This window comes from Nesoenas mayeri, assembly GCF_963082525.1.
Source record: "Nesoenas mayeri genome assembly, chromosome: 1".
Taxonomy (NCBI): Eukaryota; Metazoa; Chordata; class Aves; order Columbiformes; family Columbidae; genus Nesoenas; species Nesoenas mayeri.
This window is the reverse complement of record NC_137541.1, coordinates 22,108,032-22,128,188: the sequence shown is the minus strand read 5'-3', so window position 1 is coordinate 22,128,188 and position 20,157 is coordinate 22,108,032. Positions and strand designations below refer to the sequence as shown.

Below are 20,157 nucleotides of genomic sequence, written 5' to 3'. Positions count from 1 at the left end.
CCTCTATTCCATAAAGACGCCAGAGCCAACAAGCAGAACGCGAGTATGAAAAAATTAAATCACAACTTGAAGGCCTGGAGGAGAGTGTCAGAGACCGATGCAAGAAGGAATTCACAGGTAGGACAGATATTTGCACACCTGTGGGTCCTCTTGAGCAATCAGAAGATGGGCTGGAGCAGTGGTGCTAGCTTGCTAAAACTGACTTCTGGGAGTAAATAATTAGATCTTTTAAGTCTTGATTACTGGCATTGACATACAGCAGATATTTTGTTATTGCATGTGAAAGCTGTAAATAAAATAAAACAGGGACCTGAGGGTATTAAAGAAAATTGATAGTTTTAGTCTAAAGGAATCACAGAGTTAACAACTGGGAAATAGAAACTAGTTGAGATTGAGGCTACAAGCCATTAATGTCAGCAGCCATTGATATGGGGGAAAGAATGTTTTATAGTGACTAATCATGCACTTAGTGTTTAACACAATGGCTGTATGTGCCAAGTATGCATATTAAAAACTGTTTTCAGAGCTGCAAAATTTATTTGCAGCAATCAGCATACAAAGGGATAATTTGGCAAGCTTGCTGCAAAGAAATAACATTTTGCCTTGTTTATCGTGGGAAAACCTTAAGCCTGATTTGAGAAGCTAGCTAATTGTTCTGTGTAAATGTAGAGGCATCATCCCAGGGAAGGCAGCGGGAGGTGTGAAGGCTCAGCATTTCTACATGTTGAACTACTCATTGTAATGCTTAAATTAGGCATCTGAGTGCAAACATTGCAAATATTGGCCTAAATGATTACCATGAAATGTCACCTCATTATCTGAATTATGCTTGCTGTTGGGTCATGTTAAAATAATCTCTACCAAAAAACCAAAACAAAATACATTTTTCTTTCTAAAGAGAAATAGATTTTTTCCATATTGACGGATGCTAAAATGCAGGAATGTATTTAACAGCAATTTCAGGTTAGAGAAGATTTGGGCCATGCTGGAAGCCACTCCCAGTCTTGTTTTTCTGGCATTTCTGGGACAGGGTGTTCTTTTCTCGTACCAGCTTGCTTTCTCTGGAAAACCAGCTCCTTCCAGGTTCTGGACACAAACCAGAAGTAGATATTTGAATCAAGAACTATTCCCAAATAGGCTTCATTTCAAAATGCATTTCGAACTATGAGGGCATTGATCAAGGTTAACAGCCCTCTCTCTCCCCACCTCTCCCATGCAACTCCATACCGATTTCTGAAAGGAGAAGGTGCTGGTCTCTTGCTGACACCCCTCGTAGGGGCTACAGGCTCCTGATGCCTGTTTGGTTGAAGGCTTCCTCTCTGCTCCACCAAGGAGAATGTGCATCCCAGGAGTCATCCATTTCCTAAACTGCATCCACCTTGGCTGACAGTAAAATGAAACACTGAAGCCAAAACACATTCTGGATCCATACTGTGAAACTGTTATGTCAACAGCACAAAGTGCGGACAGACTAAAACACATGGGACCAAAGATAGCCAGGGAAAGGGATGTCAGGGGGACATACAAATTCCGCAAAGCTGAAAACCACAAGGTGCTTTCTCCCTTAGCTTTGCTGAATGCTATAAAACGAGGTGAATGAGTAAGAGAGAGAAAATTGCCAAGACAATAGGTCACTATATTAATTAACATAGTATTCTAGTCAATTGGCAATATTGGGTAATTGGAAAGCCTTCAGCTAGCATAGCAGCTCTAAAGGACGATTCCCTATTTGTTACCCCTTTTAAGAACTTCAGGGCTTTTGAGTCTCACAGAAATGTTTCCATCACTTCCAATGAACCATTTAACCTTCTTCCTTCCAATTAAATTAATATACTTTACACTTTGAACCTTTCTTTCCTTGATTGCTGTGTGTTTTTAAAAAGTACTTTTGATACTACCTAGACTCGGAATAGAGTGTGCACTGCAAAACAAAACAAACCAAAAAAACAATATTGCAGTGTCTTTTTTTGGCTCTGTGCTACAATCCTACATTAGTGTATATGAACTCACCCAGATGTCCATTAAGGCCCTTTTTCAGGTAGGGAGCAACAAGGAAACCATCTGTGCTAAAGGCAGTTATCCTCATGTCGCCATAGGATTACCTGTGGACATAGTTATCAGGATAATTGGTAAAAATAGCCAGGGAAAATGTGAAGTAAAGTAGAGTTTTTGGTGTTTGAGTTGCTTTTTCTCCATTACAAGGCATCTAAAGAGATTGTGTCGCCTAAAAAAGCTGTAGGCTTTTGTTTAAATGAACCTTTAAACTGTATTGCATATTCCAGATCTAATGATAGAGATGGAGGATCAGACAAATGATATCAATGAAGCTGGAATCCCAGTACTGGACTACAAAACTTACACAGACAGAGTCTTCTTCTTGCCCTCCAAAGACGGAGAGAAAGACGTGATGATTACAGGGAAGCTGGATATTCCCGAGGCCCGACGGCAGACGGTGGAGCAGGCTTTGAACCAGTTCTCCAACCTCCTCAATAGCAAATCATTTCTCATTAATGTGAGTACTGAAGTAGATTCACCTTGTCTCTTAGCTGGGCATAGCTATGTGCAAGACAGTAGGTTTGCAAGCACAGCTGAAGCAAAACTATTAAAAATACGTGATTTTCATATGATTCTGGTTCCGCAGTAACCACTGCAGATATGGGGCATCAGAGCCAGAGCTTCCTGGTGAGGCAGAGAAGCAAGATCATATTTCTGTGCCAGTCACATAGTATGGAGTTAGTCAACATTGCAGTGGCTGTAGGAAAACAGATATTACCCAATCTGGCATAAAAACTGCTGTTACATTTGGTTTAACCTTTTAAGAAACGTGATCAGAGAGCGCTGATTCCATCCTGGGAGTCACCTGTGGGCAGTGTCTGCTGGGTCTGTCCCAGAGAGACAGAAGCTCCTCAAGTGGCCTCTTCATCAAGATTGATGAGTGCTCACAGCAGCTCTGAAGAGACTTCTAATTGCTTCTCTCAAAAACTGAGGCTGATTGTCAGACACCTAAATATAGATTTAAGCTTCTAACTTTTTCTTCTGTCTTAAATGAGGCTCCTTTGCCGCACTAGTTAATGGCAGCATTACAGTTTGTGGCAGATGAGAGCACGTTCCCAGATGTACTTAGTGTCTTTGTAATTTGATGTGAAAGGACTGGGAATTTGGGGGAGGGGGAAACTGATTTTGTCTTTTAAAAAATTGTCACAGAACACCTTTTTTCATTTAATGAAAGCATCCTTTTTAGGTAAGGTTCCAGTTAAAGTATATAAGCATTCCTTGACTTAGTCCAGTGCACTGTGTGTGTATCTAAAAACAAATTTTAGGCAGCATTTTCTTATAATTAGTTTTTTCAAACTTCTGAAAACTTTTCCATTCTGTGCTTATATTAATATTAAAATAATATTGCTTGTCTTCTTAGTGCAGACAAGTGTTAAGGTTCTTCAGAAAGCTGTCATCTCACTTGGTTTTACATTTGTTCTCTGTTTCAGTTTATTCACACGCTGGAAAACCAAAGGGAGTTCTCTGCTCGAGCTAAAGTGTATTTTGCATCTTTACTGACAGTTGCTTTACATGGAAAACTAGAATACTATACTGACATCATGAGGACGCTGTTCTTAGAACTGATGGAGCAGTATGTTGTGGCCAAAAACCCAAAGCTGATGCTAAGAAGGTCTGAATGATCATATTTTTTGTAGTTCTTTGTTTTTCTGTAAATATGTTTCTTTTTTAATGTGGCTGTATTAAAATGCCAGCTATCTGTGAAAGTCAGAAATAACCTGGTCCAAGCATCCTAGGAGGACAAGCTTAGCAGGGAAGGCTGTCGAAGGCACAGGCAGGACTGCTGGCTACGGATTTCCTTATTCAAATACTGTAGTGTAGAATGTGTATTGAGATTACTGAAATATCTGCATTACTTCAAAATACAATACTGAACATTTAATTTACGTTTAAATCTAATTTTATTCCAAATGATCTAGCATTTATACCACACATCATCTCCGTAATGAGTACACATAATCAGTTTGCGTCAGGGAACGCTCTAGTGTTTTTAACCCTATTGTTATCCCAAATAAATTACTAGAGACGTGGCTCTATGTATGTTGTAGCTTTGTAATCTCTAAGTTATTTCCCAGTAACTGCACAACTGGGTTAATTTTTTAGCTCTTACAGCGTAGACCCAATTGAAGATTTTGCATAAAGGATGTGTGCTTTTCAGTAATGAGCTGAGGTACCCAGGAATGATGAGCAACACAAAGCACTTATCCTAAAGCAAGTACGTGCTCTCAAGACTCTATAGGGAAATCATTGCATTAGGAGAGTGCATGCAGTTAAGCATGTAAAAATATTATATTTCAAGCAAGCAATGTTTTTCTTTAAAACTTTGTCATTAAGTACCCTTACCGTACTTGGGTTGTTTTTTTTTCAGATCTGAAACAGTTGTTGAGAGAATGTTGTCTAACTGGATGTCTATTTGTTTATATCAGTACCTCAAGGTAAGAGTTGAAGTCTGTTGCCTGTTTGGTCTGGTTTTTTTTCATCAATAATACTTAAACATGCTGCATTGAATATATCTTTTGGGTTTACTTTATTTTATTTCCTTTCCTTTAAACAGGACAATGCCGGGGAGCCTCTTTATAAATTGTTCAAAGCTATCAAACATCAGGTAGAAAAAGGCCCAGTGGATGCTGTACTAAAGAAAGCCAAGTATACGTTGAATGACACAGGCTTACTGGGAGATGATGTAGAGTATACGCAGTTGGTAAGTGAAACCTGATTAATATATTATAAAATATTTTTTTCTTTTACAATTAAATCCTGTAGTGTTAAGTCTGTACAAACTTTTCTGGACTACTGTGAGCTGCATAGAAATCCTGGTCATGGGCAGGACTGTTGACAGTTTGACCAAAGCAGGCCTCCAAGCAGGAAAATAGAATTATGGAGTGTCTTCTAAGTGTTAAATCTAAGTCCTCCCACTATAGAATCCATTTCAGTAAATCCCTTTCATAATTTTCAAGGTCTGTCTAAACAGTGATCAAGGTATCTGGCTGCTTCCCTTTTCCCATCTAAATTAACTGACAACTGATTTTTGCAGAATTTTTTCACTAACATTATGCTTGAACTTCAGATTGTTTTTCTCCCTTCTTGTTACTGCTCGACAGTGTATCAAACATCATTGTGGAGATCATTTTACTAGTACACCAGGATGAGCTCCTCTGCAGTCCTGTGAGATGGCTCTGCAGTCTTCAGAACACCTTATGAACAAATTTCTGCATTTGTTCTTCTCTGAGTCAAACTCTCTTGAACATGAGCAGCCCAACTGGCATTGGAAGGGGGTTTTTCCATCTAAGGAAATAATTCCCTACAGTGATGAGGGCAAGCTGCCTCTGCAGGCAGCTCTGGAGACCCATGTTAGGTGCTTCAAGTAGGATGAAGTGGACATCCCTGCCCCAGGTGTTCCCCTCTGAGCTCCACCACTCCCTGAATCTGATCGCCAGTGCCATGGCCCAGTTCTGTTGTGAATTCTGCTTTCAATTAATTCTGTTCACTGCCACAAATTTCCAGCACTTTTTCAACCAAACTCCAGCACATGGAGTCACTGTCTTTTTAAAAAAACTGAAGCAGGCAACCCTTTAGCTGTTTAGGGAGCATAAATTCTAGTTTTACTCTGACAGTCTTGCTGATTTAATTCAGAATACAGTGTAATCAATACCAAAGATGCACAGACTGTCCTTCAAAAACCAACACAGGATTTTTTTCCCTCTCTGGTTTCTCTTTTATTGACATATTAAGAGCCATTTGTGGTTGTCTCCAACAGAGAAAGATGCAGTGACATATCTGCAGTGTGGGAAGAGAAACTTAATAAGAAACTTTGTTAAGTCCTGTTTAAAAAACAAACAAATAAAAAAATCACAGTTTTGTGTATTCTGAAGGGATGCTGATGGGAGGGCTGACGTGAGAAGGTTGCTGTAGGACTTTCACTCACAGAATCACTAGACTGTGACCTAGACTGCCTCGAGGAAAGGGTGTGCTGGGCAAGAAGAAATATTTTAAGTTCAGTTGATATTTTGGGGATTAGTTGAGTTGTCATCTTCATATCTGAACTGAAAAGAGCTACCCATAGAAACCACGCTGACTGGCAATTCTGGGTTTTTTTTCTCTTATGTATGGAGAACAAAATTTACTTGCAGTATACATCGTGTAAGACTTAATGGCAATAATTCTTTATTCAGTCTGTTTCTTTTCACAAAAAAAGCCAATGCCTGCAATTAAGCTAAATGAATGCAATGTGAAAGCAGAAAATTTGTGTATGCAATCAGATGTGGGCACAACAAGCTTACTAGCTAGATATTAAACATTATAACTTTGCACAGTAGCAGTGTTTGGTCCACATTTACAGATTTCCCCTTGAAGATTTTATGTGTATATATGCATGGAAGATGATGAGATATATGTATATATATGCATGATGAAAGATTATGAAGGGGATTACTATAAATTGTTGGGCTCTTTGGCATGATGGGGCATTGTTGGGGTAACTGTGAACAGATAGGGAGCATTTGTGCACCAAGGTAGGTTAAAGCATGAGTTAATCAGTTCACTTCTGCCTGAAAGTGAGACACAGTGGGAAAGTACGGTATAGAGCAGTTGTCTGCTCTCTAATTGTTCTTATTTAAAAGATGAATCTGTTTTGCATCACTGGTTACAGTGACGTGCTGCATACTGAACCAGCAGCAAAATCATGTCTAATTACCATAAAGCTAATAGGAAAAGGAAGGTGAAATCTCATGATTAGTTTGTGAGTTCTGTCAAGGGACAGCGCAATCATGTTTAATTTGACTGCCGTATGGCGTAGTTTTTCCTCGCTGTTTAAAAATACCAGACATGCAAGTTTATTTCTGAGGTTTGAGATGATAAATCCAGGCATTATGGTTGGCAGGACGGTACATATCTGAGAGCTGCAATGCTTAGGATGTGCCTGGCCTGCAAAGCTACCTGGCTGGGAAAAGGTCTGTGAGGGCTCTGAGCTGTTGTACTGATTCAGCCAGTGAAAAAAAAAATAGAGGCTTTTCATAACATCTTGATGGTTTTCTTGCTTCTGGGGATGTTTCCTGGCCATCGTTTTCTCATATGCTTTTGTCTGTATTAAAACTGACACTTATTTAGCAAAGCTACTTTTTAAAAAAATTACTCTAGATTTAGCAAATTACAGCCTTTCAAGAAATTCTGTTTTACATTTAAAAAAACACGTCAATAATATCAGAAAACAGTAATATTTTAGAAGTAGTGTGGACACTTGGGTATGTTTCCTGGAGCTATTAGAGTTATTGTGACAACAGTAGCAGTAAATAAAGTCTTCAAACACACAAGATTATATAATTGTCTTTGATATATGTATACATGTGTGTGCAGCTATGTGTATTTATATATATCTAATGAACAGCTGGTCACAGGAGGTGAAGTTACAGGAGCTGAACAAGTCAGTACTCGTCACTTGAGTGGCATTAAATAACCATATGTACAGACCTTGTCCGCTCGATTTGAGAAGTAAAACCACAACCCTGAAGACAGCTCAGCAAAATGCGGTTCAAATGATTATTGAGAGCTCCTTAAATGTGGGCACTGCATTGCTTGTGCTTTTCTACGTTCTTGGCTAAATGAGAGGCATGTAACTAGTCAGTGATCTGGCTGCTTTGTTCTTGTGCATCCCTCTTTAATAAATTCCTAATACTCAATAATAGTAGCATATTACACATGAGTAAATCTATTCTGCATCTTTGCTGTTTTGTCATAGTGGAAGGAATTAGCTAGAATTTATGATAGCTGGTTGGCTGATAACAGCAAAGGATCCCTCAAACAATCCATACTCCCATTGCAAATATATGCCGCTGTGCAGTAATCATTGCACAGTTAATTTTAGATATTGTTTGCATTTAAATCACTGAGAGGAACATATTGAGGTAATTCAGCATTTATTTGTCTTAATAACCATGTACATTCTTTTTTTTACAGACAGTAAATGTATATGTCCAAGATGGAGGAACCGATTCCATACCTGTGAAAGTGCTGAACTGTGATACAATATCACAAGTAAAGGAAAAGATAATAGACCAAGTCTATCGAAATCTGCCATGTTCTCAATGGCCAAAAGCTGAGAGTGTAGTTCTTGGTAGGTAGTTACTCTTGATACTATATTGAGCAGGTGAAATGTGTTGTGTGATTTTCTGTTTCCAAAAAAATGTCTATAAAAGCCTTTTTTTTTAAGTTGAATTCATGTTCAACTGGATACAAAAATGCAGCATTTTGAAGGAATCTTAATATGCATTAAAAATTAATGCTTTCTTACAGAGTTCTTTTTCCTGACTTTTAAAGTTTTGGTGTACTGTCATTAGTGTGCAAAGAGCCTGTTAATGAGTGTTAGCACAAATGTATTCATGTTTGACAGAGTGAGTTTCTCAGGTACTAATTAATGTGGCAATGACAGCATGGACAATTAACTGATGGAGAAGTAATAATGCAATTTCAGAAACTCGTACTGATTTTGACTTACCTTTATGATGATTATTCAAAAGAATTATAACTTATAGGAGCTGCACTTTTAGGAGATGATGAGCCACCCAGCCTCTGAAAATCATCTTCCTTGAAGGCTTTCAAAATTGCTGTTCTCATCTTGTGAAGAAAAAAAATTGATGTAACTTCAAAGGCCTAATAATCTCATAATAAAAGCTCCAATTAATAGTTTTGCAATATCTTCATTACTGCCTTAATGTGAAAGTAGAGGATGCAATTCTTGCCCTTCAGAAAATCCTAGTAAATTACCTAAAATTGCCTTTTCTATTCCATACAAAGTCCTACTCCTCTATTTTGGACTGATAGCAGTTCTTATGAAGTATATTTGTAGTATTCTGTGCAAAGGAATTTATGTGGAAAATAATCAAAAGTCATGTGCATGGTTAGAAATAGTTCATGCAAACTTCTGTAATAAAACCCAAACTATTAAGCAATAGAAAACACACATCGTGGCATGTGCCAAATTGCTTCCTTTAATGTTCCACAATGCGTCAGTAGGTCTCTAAACTGAAACATTCTTGGAGTAGTTATTTTTACACATGGTTAAAAACTGTTTTTTCTCATTTTAATTACCCCTTAGAGTGGCGTCCTGGTTCTACTGCACAGATCCTCTCAGACTTGGATTTAACATCCCAAAGAGATGGCAGATGGAAACGCATCAACACACTAATGCATTATAATGTAAGGAGGTGTTTCAGAGTGGTTGTTCGCATCTGTTAACTGTTCTCTAGTAATAAATAAAATCTTTATTTGTTTTTAGAGAAACTTCTGTGCTACATAAAGAATTAAAAAAAAATAAAATAAAAATAAAAAGCCTAGCTCTGGATCTTGGCAGTAAAAGCTTGAGAGTATGAAAGGCTAGGTCTAGACATATGTCACCTACATGCCAGGGCTTTGGTTTCCTCATCATTACAGTGTCCAAATCCAAATTCCCCTTTGAACATTCAGAAGCTCGTTTTGCTGGGTCTCGTATTCATCTCTCCTTTTCTCTACCACTTCCTACCCCTGAGAATTATCTTTGTCCTTGTTCTGTTGCTAAATAGATTTTGGGTTGGTCTGGTTTGTTCAGCAGCCCAGTCAGGAGAGCAGATGTTGATGTTTTTGTACTGTCTGTTTTAGGTTTCTTCCTGTGCACTCTACCAAGCACTTCCAACCCACTTATATTCCCTTTGTATGCTCTTTATTGTTTTCTAACAACAGATATCCTGATTAGAAAATATAGAAGTCAGTTAGTTTTTCCTCAGAAAACAGACAGGTCCAATTCCTCATTATAAACCCCATTTTTGTACAAAAGGGCACCCACACTGGATTGAGGAAACTCTGAAGTCTTGTAGATGCTTTTAGCATTTTCAGTGACCTCAGAGGAGGTGTTGATGTGATCTCTTATTAAAGGAGGAGGAGAGGGTCTGTTCTGGATTGCAAAACCCATTGCCCAGGAAGCCTTTGAAAAGCAGCATTAATCATAGGTCCGGATTCCTTGCTAAGGATTACAGAAAATGCAGTTTAGGTGTTAAGAAGGAGGCTCAGTAGTGCATACTTCTTTCAAGTTTTACTTGCTTAACCAACCTTATAGCCTTTTATCAGGACATAACGAGGTGGATAGATGATGGCAAAGCAGTGGATGTGATCTGTCTTGATTTCAGTAAAGCATTTGACACAGTCTCCCACAGTATCCTTGCTGCTAAACTGAGGAAGTGTGGATTGGAGGGTCAGGTAGTGAGGTGGAGCGTGAACTGGCTGAAGGAAAGAAGCCAGAGAGTTGTGATCAATTGGGCAGAGTCCAGTTGGAGCCCTGTGTCTAGTGGAGTGCCTCAGGGGTCAGTACTGGGACCAGTACTATTCAATATATTCATTAATGACTTGCATGAGCAAATAGAATGCACTGTCAGCAAGTTTGCTGATGACACCAAGCTGGGAGGAGTGGCTGACACGCCAGAAGGCTGTGCTGCCATCCAGAGAGACCTGGACAGGCTGGAGAGTTGGGCGGGGAAAAATTTAATGAAATATAATGAGGGCAAGTGTAGAGTCCTGAATCTGGGCAGGAACAACCCCAGGTTCCAGTATAAGTTGGGGAATGACCTATTAGAGAGCAGTGTAGGGGAAAGGGACCTGGGCATCCTGGTGGACAACAGGATGACCATGAGCCAGCACTGTGCCCTTGTGGCCAGGAAGGTCAATGGCATCCTGGGGTGGTTAGTAGGTCCAGAGAGGTTCTCCTTCCCCTCTACTCTGCCCCGGTGAGACCGAATCTGGAATATTGTGTCCAGTTCCGGGCCCCTCAGTTCAAGAAGGACAGAGAACTGCTGGAGAGGGTCCAGCATAGGGCAACATAGATGATTAAGGGAGTGGAGCACCTCCCTTATGAGGAAAGGCTGAGGGAGCTGGAGCTCTTTAGCCTGGAGGAGACTGAGGGGTGACCTCATTATTGTTTATAAATATGTAAAGGGTGAGTGTCAGGAGGATGGAGCCAGGCTCTTCTCAGTGACAACCAATGATAGGATAAGGGGCAATGGGTGCAAACTGGAACACAGGAGGTTCTACTTAAACTTGAGAAGAAACTTCGTCTCAGTGAGGGTGACAGACACTGGAACAGGCTGCCCAGGGGGGTTGTGGAGTCTCCTACTCTGGAGACATTCCAAACCCGCCTGGACATGTTCCTGTGTAACCTCATCTGGGTATTCCTGCTCCGGCGAGGAACTGAACTAGATGATCTTTTGAGGTCTCTTCCAATCCCTAACATTCTGTGATTCTGTGAAGTAACATCCCTGTGTTTGTCTTTTCAAAGGTCCGAGATGGTGCCACGCTTATCTTATCAAAAATGGGAATTTCGCAGCAGCCAGAGGATAATCAGCAAGATGTCCCAGGGGAAAGTAAGTATCTTATGGCTTCACTGCCTCCCAAAGTAACTGGAAACCAATACCCACACAGAGAATGACACTGCTGTCCTGACTGTGTTTATCGAGCATGTCTGCGGAGCTGGTTATTCCCCACCAGACTATGAAAAGCTTATTTGTTGTGCATTACCCACTGCACGCTTGTGATGGTTTTCTTCATTCTTATTATAAAAGCCTTAAATAATGGGGCTTTAACCATAATTGCTGTGAGTCTATAGCCCAGCTTAATAGAAAGCACTCTTACCAAATATTTCCTTGTATACTTTATTTCTTAATCCCGCTGCAGCTACAGTCAAACCATACGTTTCATCTTTCCAAAACTTAATCTCTTTTTCTCCTTCTTTCTTCCTATTTTTACTTTCCTCTCTAAATTTCTTCCTCTTCTTATTAGACTGAGAATTGGATGCAGTTTTCTAGAAGAATCACAGTAGAGACGAGCTCCCCTCTGTGGCATAATGGATCTGTTGTAATTTTTTTATTGCATTTCTTACTACTATGTTGCCCTGCAAACTCATCTCTGTATGTTCATATTTTGTGTTTCCCTCCCTTTGAGCCATATTTCACCGGCTACGCTAGCTTGGTTTTTCCAGGGTCCGTTGGTTGTCTTTGCTCATTCCATTCATGTCATCTCTTTAGATGCAGCATTTTCCACAATTCCTTTGTTCATTTTGAGGTTTGCAATCCACTGTAAGTTGGTGTCAGGAGTTTCTTTCTAATGTTTCCTCTCTTTCACATCACTGAAGGAGCTCTTGCATAATTCTTATATTGCAGTCTGCTACAGTATGCTGGACTTCTCAACGTGAAAGACAACTTGTTAGCTTGCAACCCATCTTTTAAAGCTTTTACTTCTTCTGTTAGCATTCTGTCTAGACCAATTTCCTTTATCTCAAAACCTCTCGAGACACAATATCCGTTACTACCTAAAATGCAATCAGATTTTAATGGAAATATTTACTTGTAAATTGATGTTCTTTGTCACATGTATTTACTTTACTTTTCAGATGTTCAGTTTCTCTATTCTTTTATCCTTATATTCAGTTATTTTACATGAGGTAGAAGGTAGATTTATGGAATGATAATTGTTGAAATCATTCTTCCTTCTCTTAACTCATTTGATATGCTTTTCTGTCTAGCACTGATTGCAAAAGCCATTGCTTCACCTAATAGTTTCAGTACTTTAAAAAGATTTACTGATCTTAAATTTAACAGGTTTCAAGGGCTGGGCAGTCCAAACAGATTGGAAATAATATGCCAGAAATGTGCATTTTTCAAGAAGATGGGTCTCAGCTGACAGCTCTGACGTATATCGCTATTTAGCAAAAACGTGCAGACTTCCATTTCATTTGTGTTCAGTGCTGGCCAGGGAATTGGGACTGGCAGAATTACTTGCCATTTACTTCTTACTCCCTCCTCCCGGATGCTTTCTGTTGACACTTTTTCCAGCGCCCTTGAAGGGTCTTCCAGTGGTCATGGCTGCACCCTGCTGCCATCCTTTCACCCCTTTAGTGCAAGTACCTGCCACACTTGGCCAAGTGCTGACTACTCTGTCACAGCAGGTGCCAAACCAGCACGTCAGCTGAAAAAGCCGTTCAATTTAATACAGAGGACTGTGAAGTGCAGCCAGGCAAGGAGCTGATTCCCGGTCCCCGTTCAGTTTGGATGCACCAATTGCTGAGATAACTGAGGCAGTAATCACCTCCACTCTGAAGAAGCGAGTGGACCGTGCAAGGAGCCCGCTGGTGTCCTTAGCTTGCTTTGCTTTCTTAACACAGCGTGGCGGCCAGTCTCCCATTCTGGGGTCCCGGTCTTCATTCTCCCCAGCTCGCTGACCTTCTTGCAGGCAGTGGAGGACCAGACCCTGAGGTTTTCTGATTTTGTTGTTTTATTTTCCTTTCCTCCTTCTCTACAATTCTGTCTTTAGCTGTGATTCCATGTGATGAAGCTCTTTGAAGATACATGATCTGTACTCCAAGATTAACTCCTTATTTGTTATGTGTGTGACATATAAGGAGTTGTAAAGGAAAAGCAGACTTCTGAGGACACTGCTGTCACGTAATGTCTCTCATACATGAGAGAAAAAGAGTGCAGAAGAGAGTTTGGATCCCAAAGTATGGAGTGAAGACAGCTTCACATCCTGTCTTACATTGTGGTAGTGTACAAATTTGGGAAGAAAGCATTTCTTTCCAGGCGAGCCCATTTTCTTAAGTGCCCAAGGGTCTTCAGAGCTACCCAACGCCAACTTGTTCTTTCAGAAAGCTATAAAATGTTACAAAGCTTGTACAAAGTGAGAGCCTGCAGTGACAGTGATTTGTGAGACACTGTAGGTATTAAAGGGAGAGGACAGGATCAGAGGCTTCCCCTCCCACACATACACATTTATATGACGCAGGGATCTACAAGGCTGGAATAAATAGAAATCCTATCCTGGCTCTGTGAATGAGGCTTGTGACGAAGTGGTTTTCCTTTTGTCCAGAGTCTCTCATTAACTTGCACCTTTTGCATTCAGAAATGTCAGCTGAAGCCATTGACTCTCTGCCAAAGTAGCAGGCCTTGCACGGAACAAAAATATAAAACCACGTTCAGAGATGTTGCACTAAAACCTGGCATTGCTTCCATGCTGCTTTTGATTCACAGCTTCTAACAGGAAGACTCTAGAAGCTGGACGGTATGACAAATTAAATGCAGCATCTTTTTCTTCTGGAGATAATAAATGCAATTACTAATTTGTATCAAGATGGAGAACGGTTTCAATGATTTCATGCTAGTATTTCTGTACTGAACTATAAGCCAAAACAACATAGCCTGTTATTCTGGGGTCTTTCTCTGGGTTTGTTTTTGGTTTTTTAATTCAGAATATAAAGAGCAGAGGTTTGCAGATCAGAAACACTGATTAGCAGAACTGTGTAGGGCAGCCCTTCATTCACCTCCATGGTGCGGGGTATTCACGGGGGAAGGAGACTGGAAGCTAATTTGCTGCATGCCACACAAGGGGAAGGGGGCTGTGTTGCCTGTCACCATCTCACTTGTCTCCATCATGTTTACATCACGGTTCATGCCACTATGATTAGTCAGTATAGTCAATATTTGGTGTTAATCCCTCCAGTGCTATTTTATACTTGCCCAAGGGCCAAGACAAGGAGTTTTGGGAAAAGCATTTGACCCAGTGGGCACAGTCTTCTCCTCGCTTATGACTTGGTGCATAATGTGGCTACTGCAATAAAAAAGGAGGTCTTTCCCCATCTTTTTATTTTCTTCACCTCCTACTTTTCCATTGGGGAAAATATTATCTCACAGAAATGTTATTTTCTCTTAGCAACCGTACTGCCAACATGTTGTGTTGCCCTATGTTCCTGAATTTCTCTTCCTCTTTCTTCCTGCTATTTTTAGCAATGAATTGGGATCTTTGTATTGCAGAAGTTCATCTGGTTGAGCTGTAGTCCCTACTTTCCTATGAAATAACTAGTACTTCACTAGTAGGCAATTCTGTTGTTGCTAAACACGCACGGGCCAAATTAAGCTGCACATAAGGGCCACTAATTTCAGTGGAAACCCCTTTGGTTGTTTCTCTTCTCTCCAAAGTTAAATGGGGCAATATACCATCAGGAGAGCAAAGAGGATGAATTCCTTTGCATTAAAGGAGGAAGCAGCAGTGTACCAAGTGACTGACATAAGGCTGGAAAATAGTTTCTGCTCTAACTGCGTGATTTGATCTATTAATTTACAAAAGTAAACAACAGGCATTGCAAAAGAAATTCCAGGCTCTGGGCCCACCAGCAGTTCTTACTGTATGGGTGGGTGATTGCTATGAATGGTATCGATTGTGAAATCACAGCTGCTTCAAAATAAAGTGATAGCTTTTATTTCTTACTTGCTTCACATGAACTTCCAAGTCAAATTAAAGACTCTCAAAGGGCAACATGATTTAATGCGAGATTTTTTTATACTTACCTGGTTAAAAAGAAGTAAAGGCCGCAGAAGACTGCACAGCTAATGCTTTTCATAAGGATGTATAAAGTAGATTGAAGCAGAAATGTTGGTTTGGCCAGATTACATATAAATGTTATTTTCCTCTGTAATTCAAAATATTGAACATACATGCAAGCTGTCAAACTCAATGTAGTTGTTGAGGAACTTAGTTAATAAACTACTATGGCCAAAAATTTGAAAGGACAAAATTCACGCAATTGGAAACTGATATTTTCTGCTGTAACTGGGATTTGCTTACATTAGATACATATATTAAAGCATAAAACTTAGCAGTGTTGCAAAACAATTTGTGCAATAGGGATGAATCACAATTTTATGGGAAAAATAACTCACATTTTAAAGACGTCAATGATTTTAAATGCACTGATTTGGTAACTTCCACTAGAAAAGCTCCATTGATTTTAGGGACTGTGCCAAGTATATATAAAAAATGAGAAACCAAAGAAACAACAAGCAAAGCCTGGAGGTTTGAAAAGAAGTTTGTGACACAGAATCTTTTTTTCGAGGCATATTAACTGCAAGTTAAAACAGTTGTATAATCTCTTCCAGATCTGTTCATAACAAAAGATTCTCAAACATAGAGTTTGTCTGAACATTCATGCAGATGTTGAAATGCAAGACTCCCTTTATTGCGCTGCATGATTGTTGAACTAAGCTTAGGGACTGTGGCATGACCTTGGTGTGACCAAGCCATGGACACACTATAGCGGGGCACTCTGATAAGATGAGCTATCATAAGCATCCAGGAGCTTATTCTCATTTCTGCTATATGGTAACAGAGTTGGTGTGAGTCTCCTTGTCTGGTTTAAGCTATGAATACTGACAAACAGATTCTTAAAATCTCATTATAGTGGATTACGAGTTTGCTGCAGTTGTTACCTCTGTCTCTGGAGTTCACATCCTTTCAGTGAAAGGAAACATTTTTCCTCCTTTCAGCTACAAAGTGCTGCTGGTCAGATGCTGATAAAGTGAGGTACCATACTTTGAATTCAGCAGTTAGGGTAAAAAAATGTACATTTTAATGTTATACCTAGAAAAAACAATGATAACATGAATTCTTAAATTGCCATTGCCAAATTCACCAGAGCCGCTACAGCAATCTCTTGCCTGGCACCTGAAGCAGGCTACAGTTTCCCTTTCTGTGGTGGCTGTTGGGTCAGACCTAGCTGAATTTCTGTAACTTCATCATGGCTCCGAGAATTCACAAAGGAGTAGAGTATTGGACCTCAAAAAATATACATACTGTGCATCCATGACTGAACGGGGGTTTCTCTATTGTGTGACTCCTTCCTCTCTCTTTATTCTTGACAAAAGCAAGCTGCAATCCTACTTCAGTGCTGTTTCTTTCAGCTTATGTATTATGGAACATTTAGTACTTGAGTTGTTTATGTTGGACAGGAACAGAGTCATCTACATCCTCTCGGCAAGATAAAAGGTAAATTAAAGCTAGAGAACAAGGATCTTACCTGTATATGATTATTTTCATGTTGCTGATTTGGGTGCAAGGTGTTTTTTGTAATTATTGCAATTATTGTTTCTAGGGCATGCACTCCTGGAAGATGAAAATAAGGTCTGGCATCTAGTTCGGCCAGTAGATGAAATAGATGAAGGTAAATCGAAGCGGGGCAGCGTGAAAGAAAAAGAGAGGACCAAAGCTATTACAGAAATCTACCTGACCAGACTTCTCTCTGTGAAGGTAGGGCTCAGCTGTACCACGGTTACACCTTACATCTGAGATTCTGAGGTACAAGTGAAGAAAATGATGCAACTATTAGTCATACATTTGGCTGCAATGTTGAATTTGTGTCATGTACATACAAGCTGGTGTTCAGGGCTTCAAGTGATTAATATGCCCTGAGGAACATTACTGGGAAAGACATAAAGTATAACTCCTGATCAAAGCTGAGAACCATGATTTTATGCTCGTTAAAGAAAGATTTTTCTTGCAAGACAAAGATGGATATTCTTTTCAGTGCCACCTGTTTAGATAATATTGGTTGGGTTTTCTTGTGAACCAAATACCTTATAAACTGCTACAAAGCCATATATTTGTTTGTGACGCATGCTGTGGTATAATCTAGAAAAATAATCAAAGTGTTTTCAAATAATAGTAGTCTCTTTAGAGTATTTTTGGTGCTGATACTGCAGAATGGATCACAATCAAAATAATTTTGTGAAGCACTCCTCCTTGCAGAAAGAATTTAGGATAATGTGTTTAATGACCCTAAAGTCAGGCTCCTTGTGAAAATGAGGGTGATCTACCCTCAGCTAGGGCCATTTGTCTGAGTATGAAAGTGGATGTGAAGGACAGTCTGTGTATAGATGACAGGACAAATTGCCAGAAAGATGTAGCCAGCCCTTTTCTATTCCCAGTAGCCAGTTTATGGATTATTACCAGTCTGGAGATTTCCTAACTCATATGGAGCTGGTGAAGTGTCATGGCTGGAACCACAACCACCCCTAGAACCCAAGGACTGTCAGTGTGTCCTTGCTGACAGCAGAGTGGCACAGGGCTCCTTGCCTTCTCAGTCCCTTCCCTGTTCTGGGTCCGGCAGCTGGAGTGGCAGCGAGAAAGCAGATGCAGCCCTTGAAGCTGATGAAGGGTCTGGAGCACAAGTCATAACGAGGAGCATATTATGGAATTTGGGCTATTTTGCCTGGAGAAAAGGAAGTTGAGGGCAAACCTTCTCACTCTCTACAGCTACCTGAAAGGAGGTTGTATTGAGGTGGGTGTTGGTCTCTTCTCCCAAGTAGCAAGTGATAGGATGAGAGGAGATGGACTCAAGTTGCACCAGGAGAGGTTTAGATTGGATATTAAGAAAAGAAGTATTCACAGAAAGGGTTGTCAGGCATTGGAACAGGCTGCCCACAAAAGTGATTGAGACACCATCCCTGGAGGTGTTTAAAAGATGTGTAGATGAGGTTCTTAGGGACATGGTTTAGTGACAGTGTTAGGTTAACAGTTGGATTCAATGATCTTGAGGGTCTCTTCCGACCAAAATGATTCTATGATTTCTAAATATGTCCGTAGGGCCAACCAGCTGAGCAGGGAAAAACTTCATGTGGCCTCAACAGGGTCATCTCTAAAACAAGGGGACACTCTCTGAGGTCACAGTCTCTAAGGTCCAGGCAGATGCAGGAATCCAACCAAGCACACTTCACTCCTTGGGCTCAGTGGAGCTGGGCCAGACTGGCAGTATGATGACAGATGGGTGCTTGCCCTTAAACAAAAGGTCAAGTGCTCATTGGTACTTTTTCTTCTTAGTCTCTTTCTACAAATAGCATGGTGCTCTGGAGTCTGAGAAACTGGAGGTGGCAAGTGGCAAATCCATTAAAAAATGGCTAACAATTATTTTTTGTGCAAAACAACCCTGAAGTGTAAATGTATTGTATACTTAGCGACCAGTTTCTGCTTCTTTTGTCAAGCAGAAAGCACACCTTTCTGTGCAAACAGTAGAATAGTCGATGAAGTCACAACCTTTCAGGTTAGAACATAAATTTGTTCTCTTGAAGGCCTTTATTGTGTTGGCAGTTGGCAAGGCCACTGCACTAAGTTCCTTGTTTTTTGTCACCCGTTACCCTTAGCGCTCAGAATGAAGGTCATCAGTGACTGCAACTAGACTGGGCTGTTAGTGTTAAAAATAATAAAATATTCTAGGGTGGCACTGAGTTCAGCCTGCAACACAAATGTAATAGATTTTTTTAAATTTTCCTTCAGGGGACACTTCAGCAGTTTGTAGATAACTTCTTTCATAGTGTGCTCAATTCGAACCATGTGGTGCCACCAGCTGTGAAATACTTCTTTGACTTCCTTGATGAACAAGCAGAAAAACATGACATCAAGGATGAAGATACCATTCACATCTGGAAAACAAACAGGTACGGTATGAACAGAATAATAATTGCATTACAGAGAAATGAGAGTGTGATTCCCAGGTATGTACTGGCACTCTTAGCACAAATCAAAGTAAATTTCATTTATAATTCACGGAATCATTTTAACTGAGATAATATGTTTATACGACCAAAAGGATTCCCCTAAGCCTAGAAGCTGCAGAAATGAAACCAGCCTACCTCTGGGGTTTTCGATGGCAGATTTACCGCTTTACTTTTTGTTTTGCTTTGCTTTTCTCTGAGAAGAGGAAAGCAAGAAGCAAATTGGACTAGATTTACCTGTCAAAGCACAAAATCTCGTAAATGCTACTTGGGTAGTTTCTCTAATCACACAGACATGTTCTCTTGCTGTTCTGGGGCACTCGAGATTTTTCTCATATGAGTTTTTCTGTAAAGGCTTGGCTTTCAGGCATGGAAACCAGACACAAGATAGCTTGTATAAATGTTGACATAAAATTAAGCTTCACTGTTGTGAGGAGGCAGAAATGCAAAACCCATACTTAATTTCATGTGATGTGCTTATTGTAGAATATTTATTGTGTAAAAAGGATTATTTATCTTCTTTCTTGCTTTACAGCCTGCCTCTTAGATTCTGGGTAAACATACTGAAAAATCCCCATTTCATCTTTGATGTTCATGTTCATGAAGTAGTGGATGCTTCCTTGTCAGTCATCGCACAGACTTTCATGGATGCTTGCACAAGAACAGAGCACAAATTAAGCAGAGTAAGTGATTTGCATTCTACATCTTGACTGCAGTCATGCCTGACAAGACAAAGGGCATCCTCATAGACAATACCCATTCTCTGAGGAGATAC

General features: G+C 40.0%; 1 protein-coding gene across 1 annotated transcript in view; it reads left to right on the top strand.

The window, feature by feature from the left end:
- PLXNB2 (plexin B2) overlaps nucleotides 1-20,157 on the top strand; it is a gene marked incomplete at both ends in the record, with an annotated part of 77,988 nt that overhangs the window by 51,411 nt on the left and 6,420 nt on the right. Inside the window, 11 exons of the mRNA XM_080352641.1 lie at nucleotides 17-117; nucleotides 2,283-2,512; nucleotides 3,486-3,667; nucleotides 4,424-4,490; nucleotides 4,610-4,756; nucleotides 8,008-8,164; nucleotides 9,146-9,246; nucleotides 11,351-11,435; nucleotides 16,988-17,142; nucleotides 19,165-19,325; nucleotides 19,918-20,065. Coding sequence (XP_080208767.1) covers nucleotides 17-117; nucleotides 2,283-2,512; nucleotides 3,486-3,667; nucleotides 4,424-4,490; nucleotides 4,610-4,756; nucleotides 8,008-8,164; nucleotides 9,146-9,246; nucleotides 11,351-11,435; nucleotides 16,988-17,142; nucleotides 19,165-19,325; nucleotides 19,918-20,065 — 1,534 coding nt within the window. The remainder of the gene's footprint in view (nucleotides 1-16; nucleotides 118-2,282; nucleotides 2,513-3,485; nucleotides 3,668-4,423; nucleotides 4,491-4,609; nucleotides 4,757-8,007; nucleotides 8,165-9,145; nucleotides 9,247-11,350; nucleotides 11,436-16,987; nucleotides 17,143-19,164; nucleotides 19,326-19,917; nucleotides 20,066-20,157) is intronic.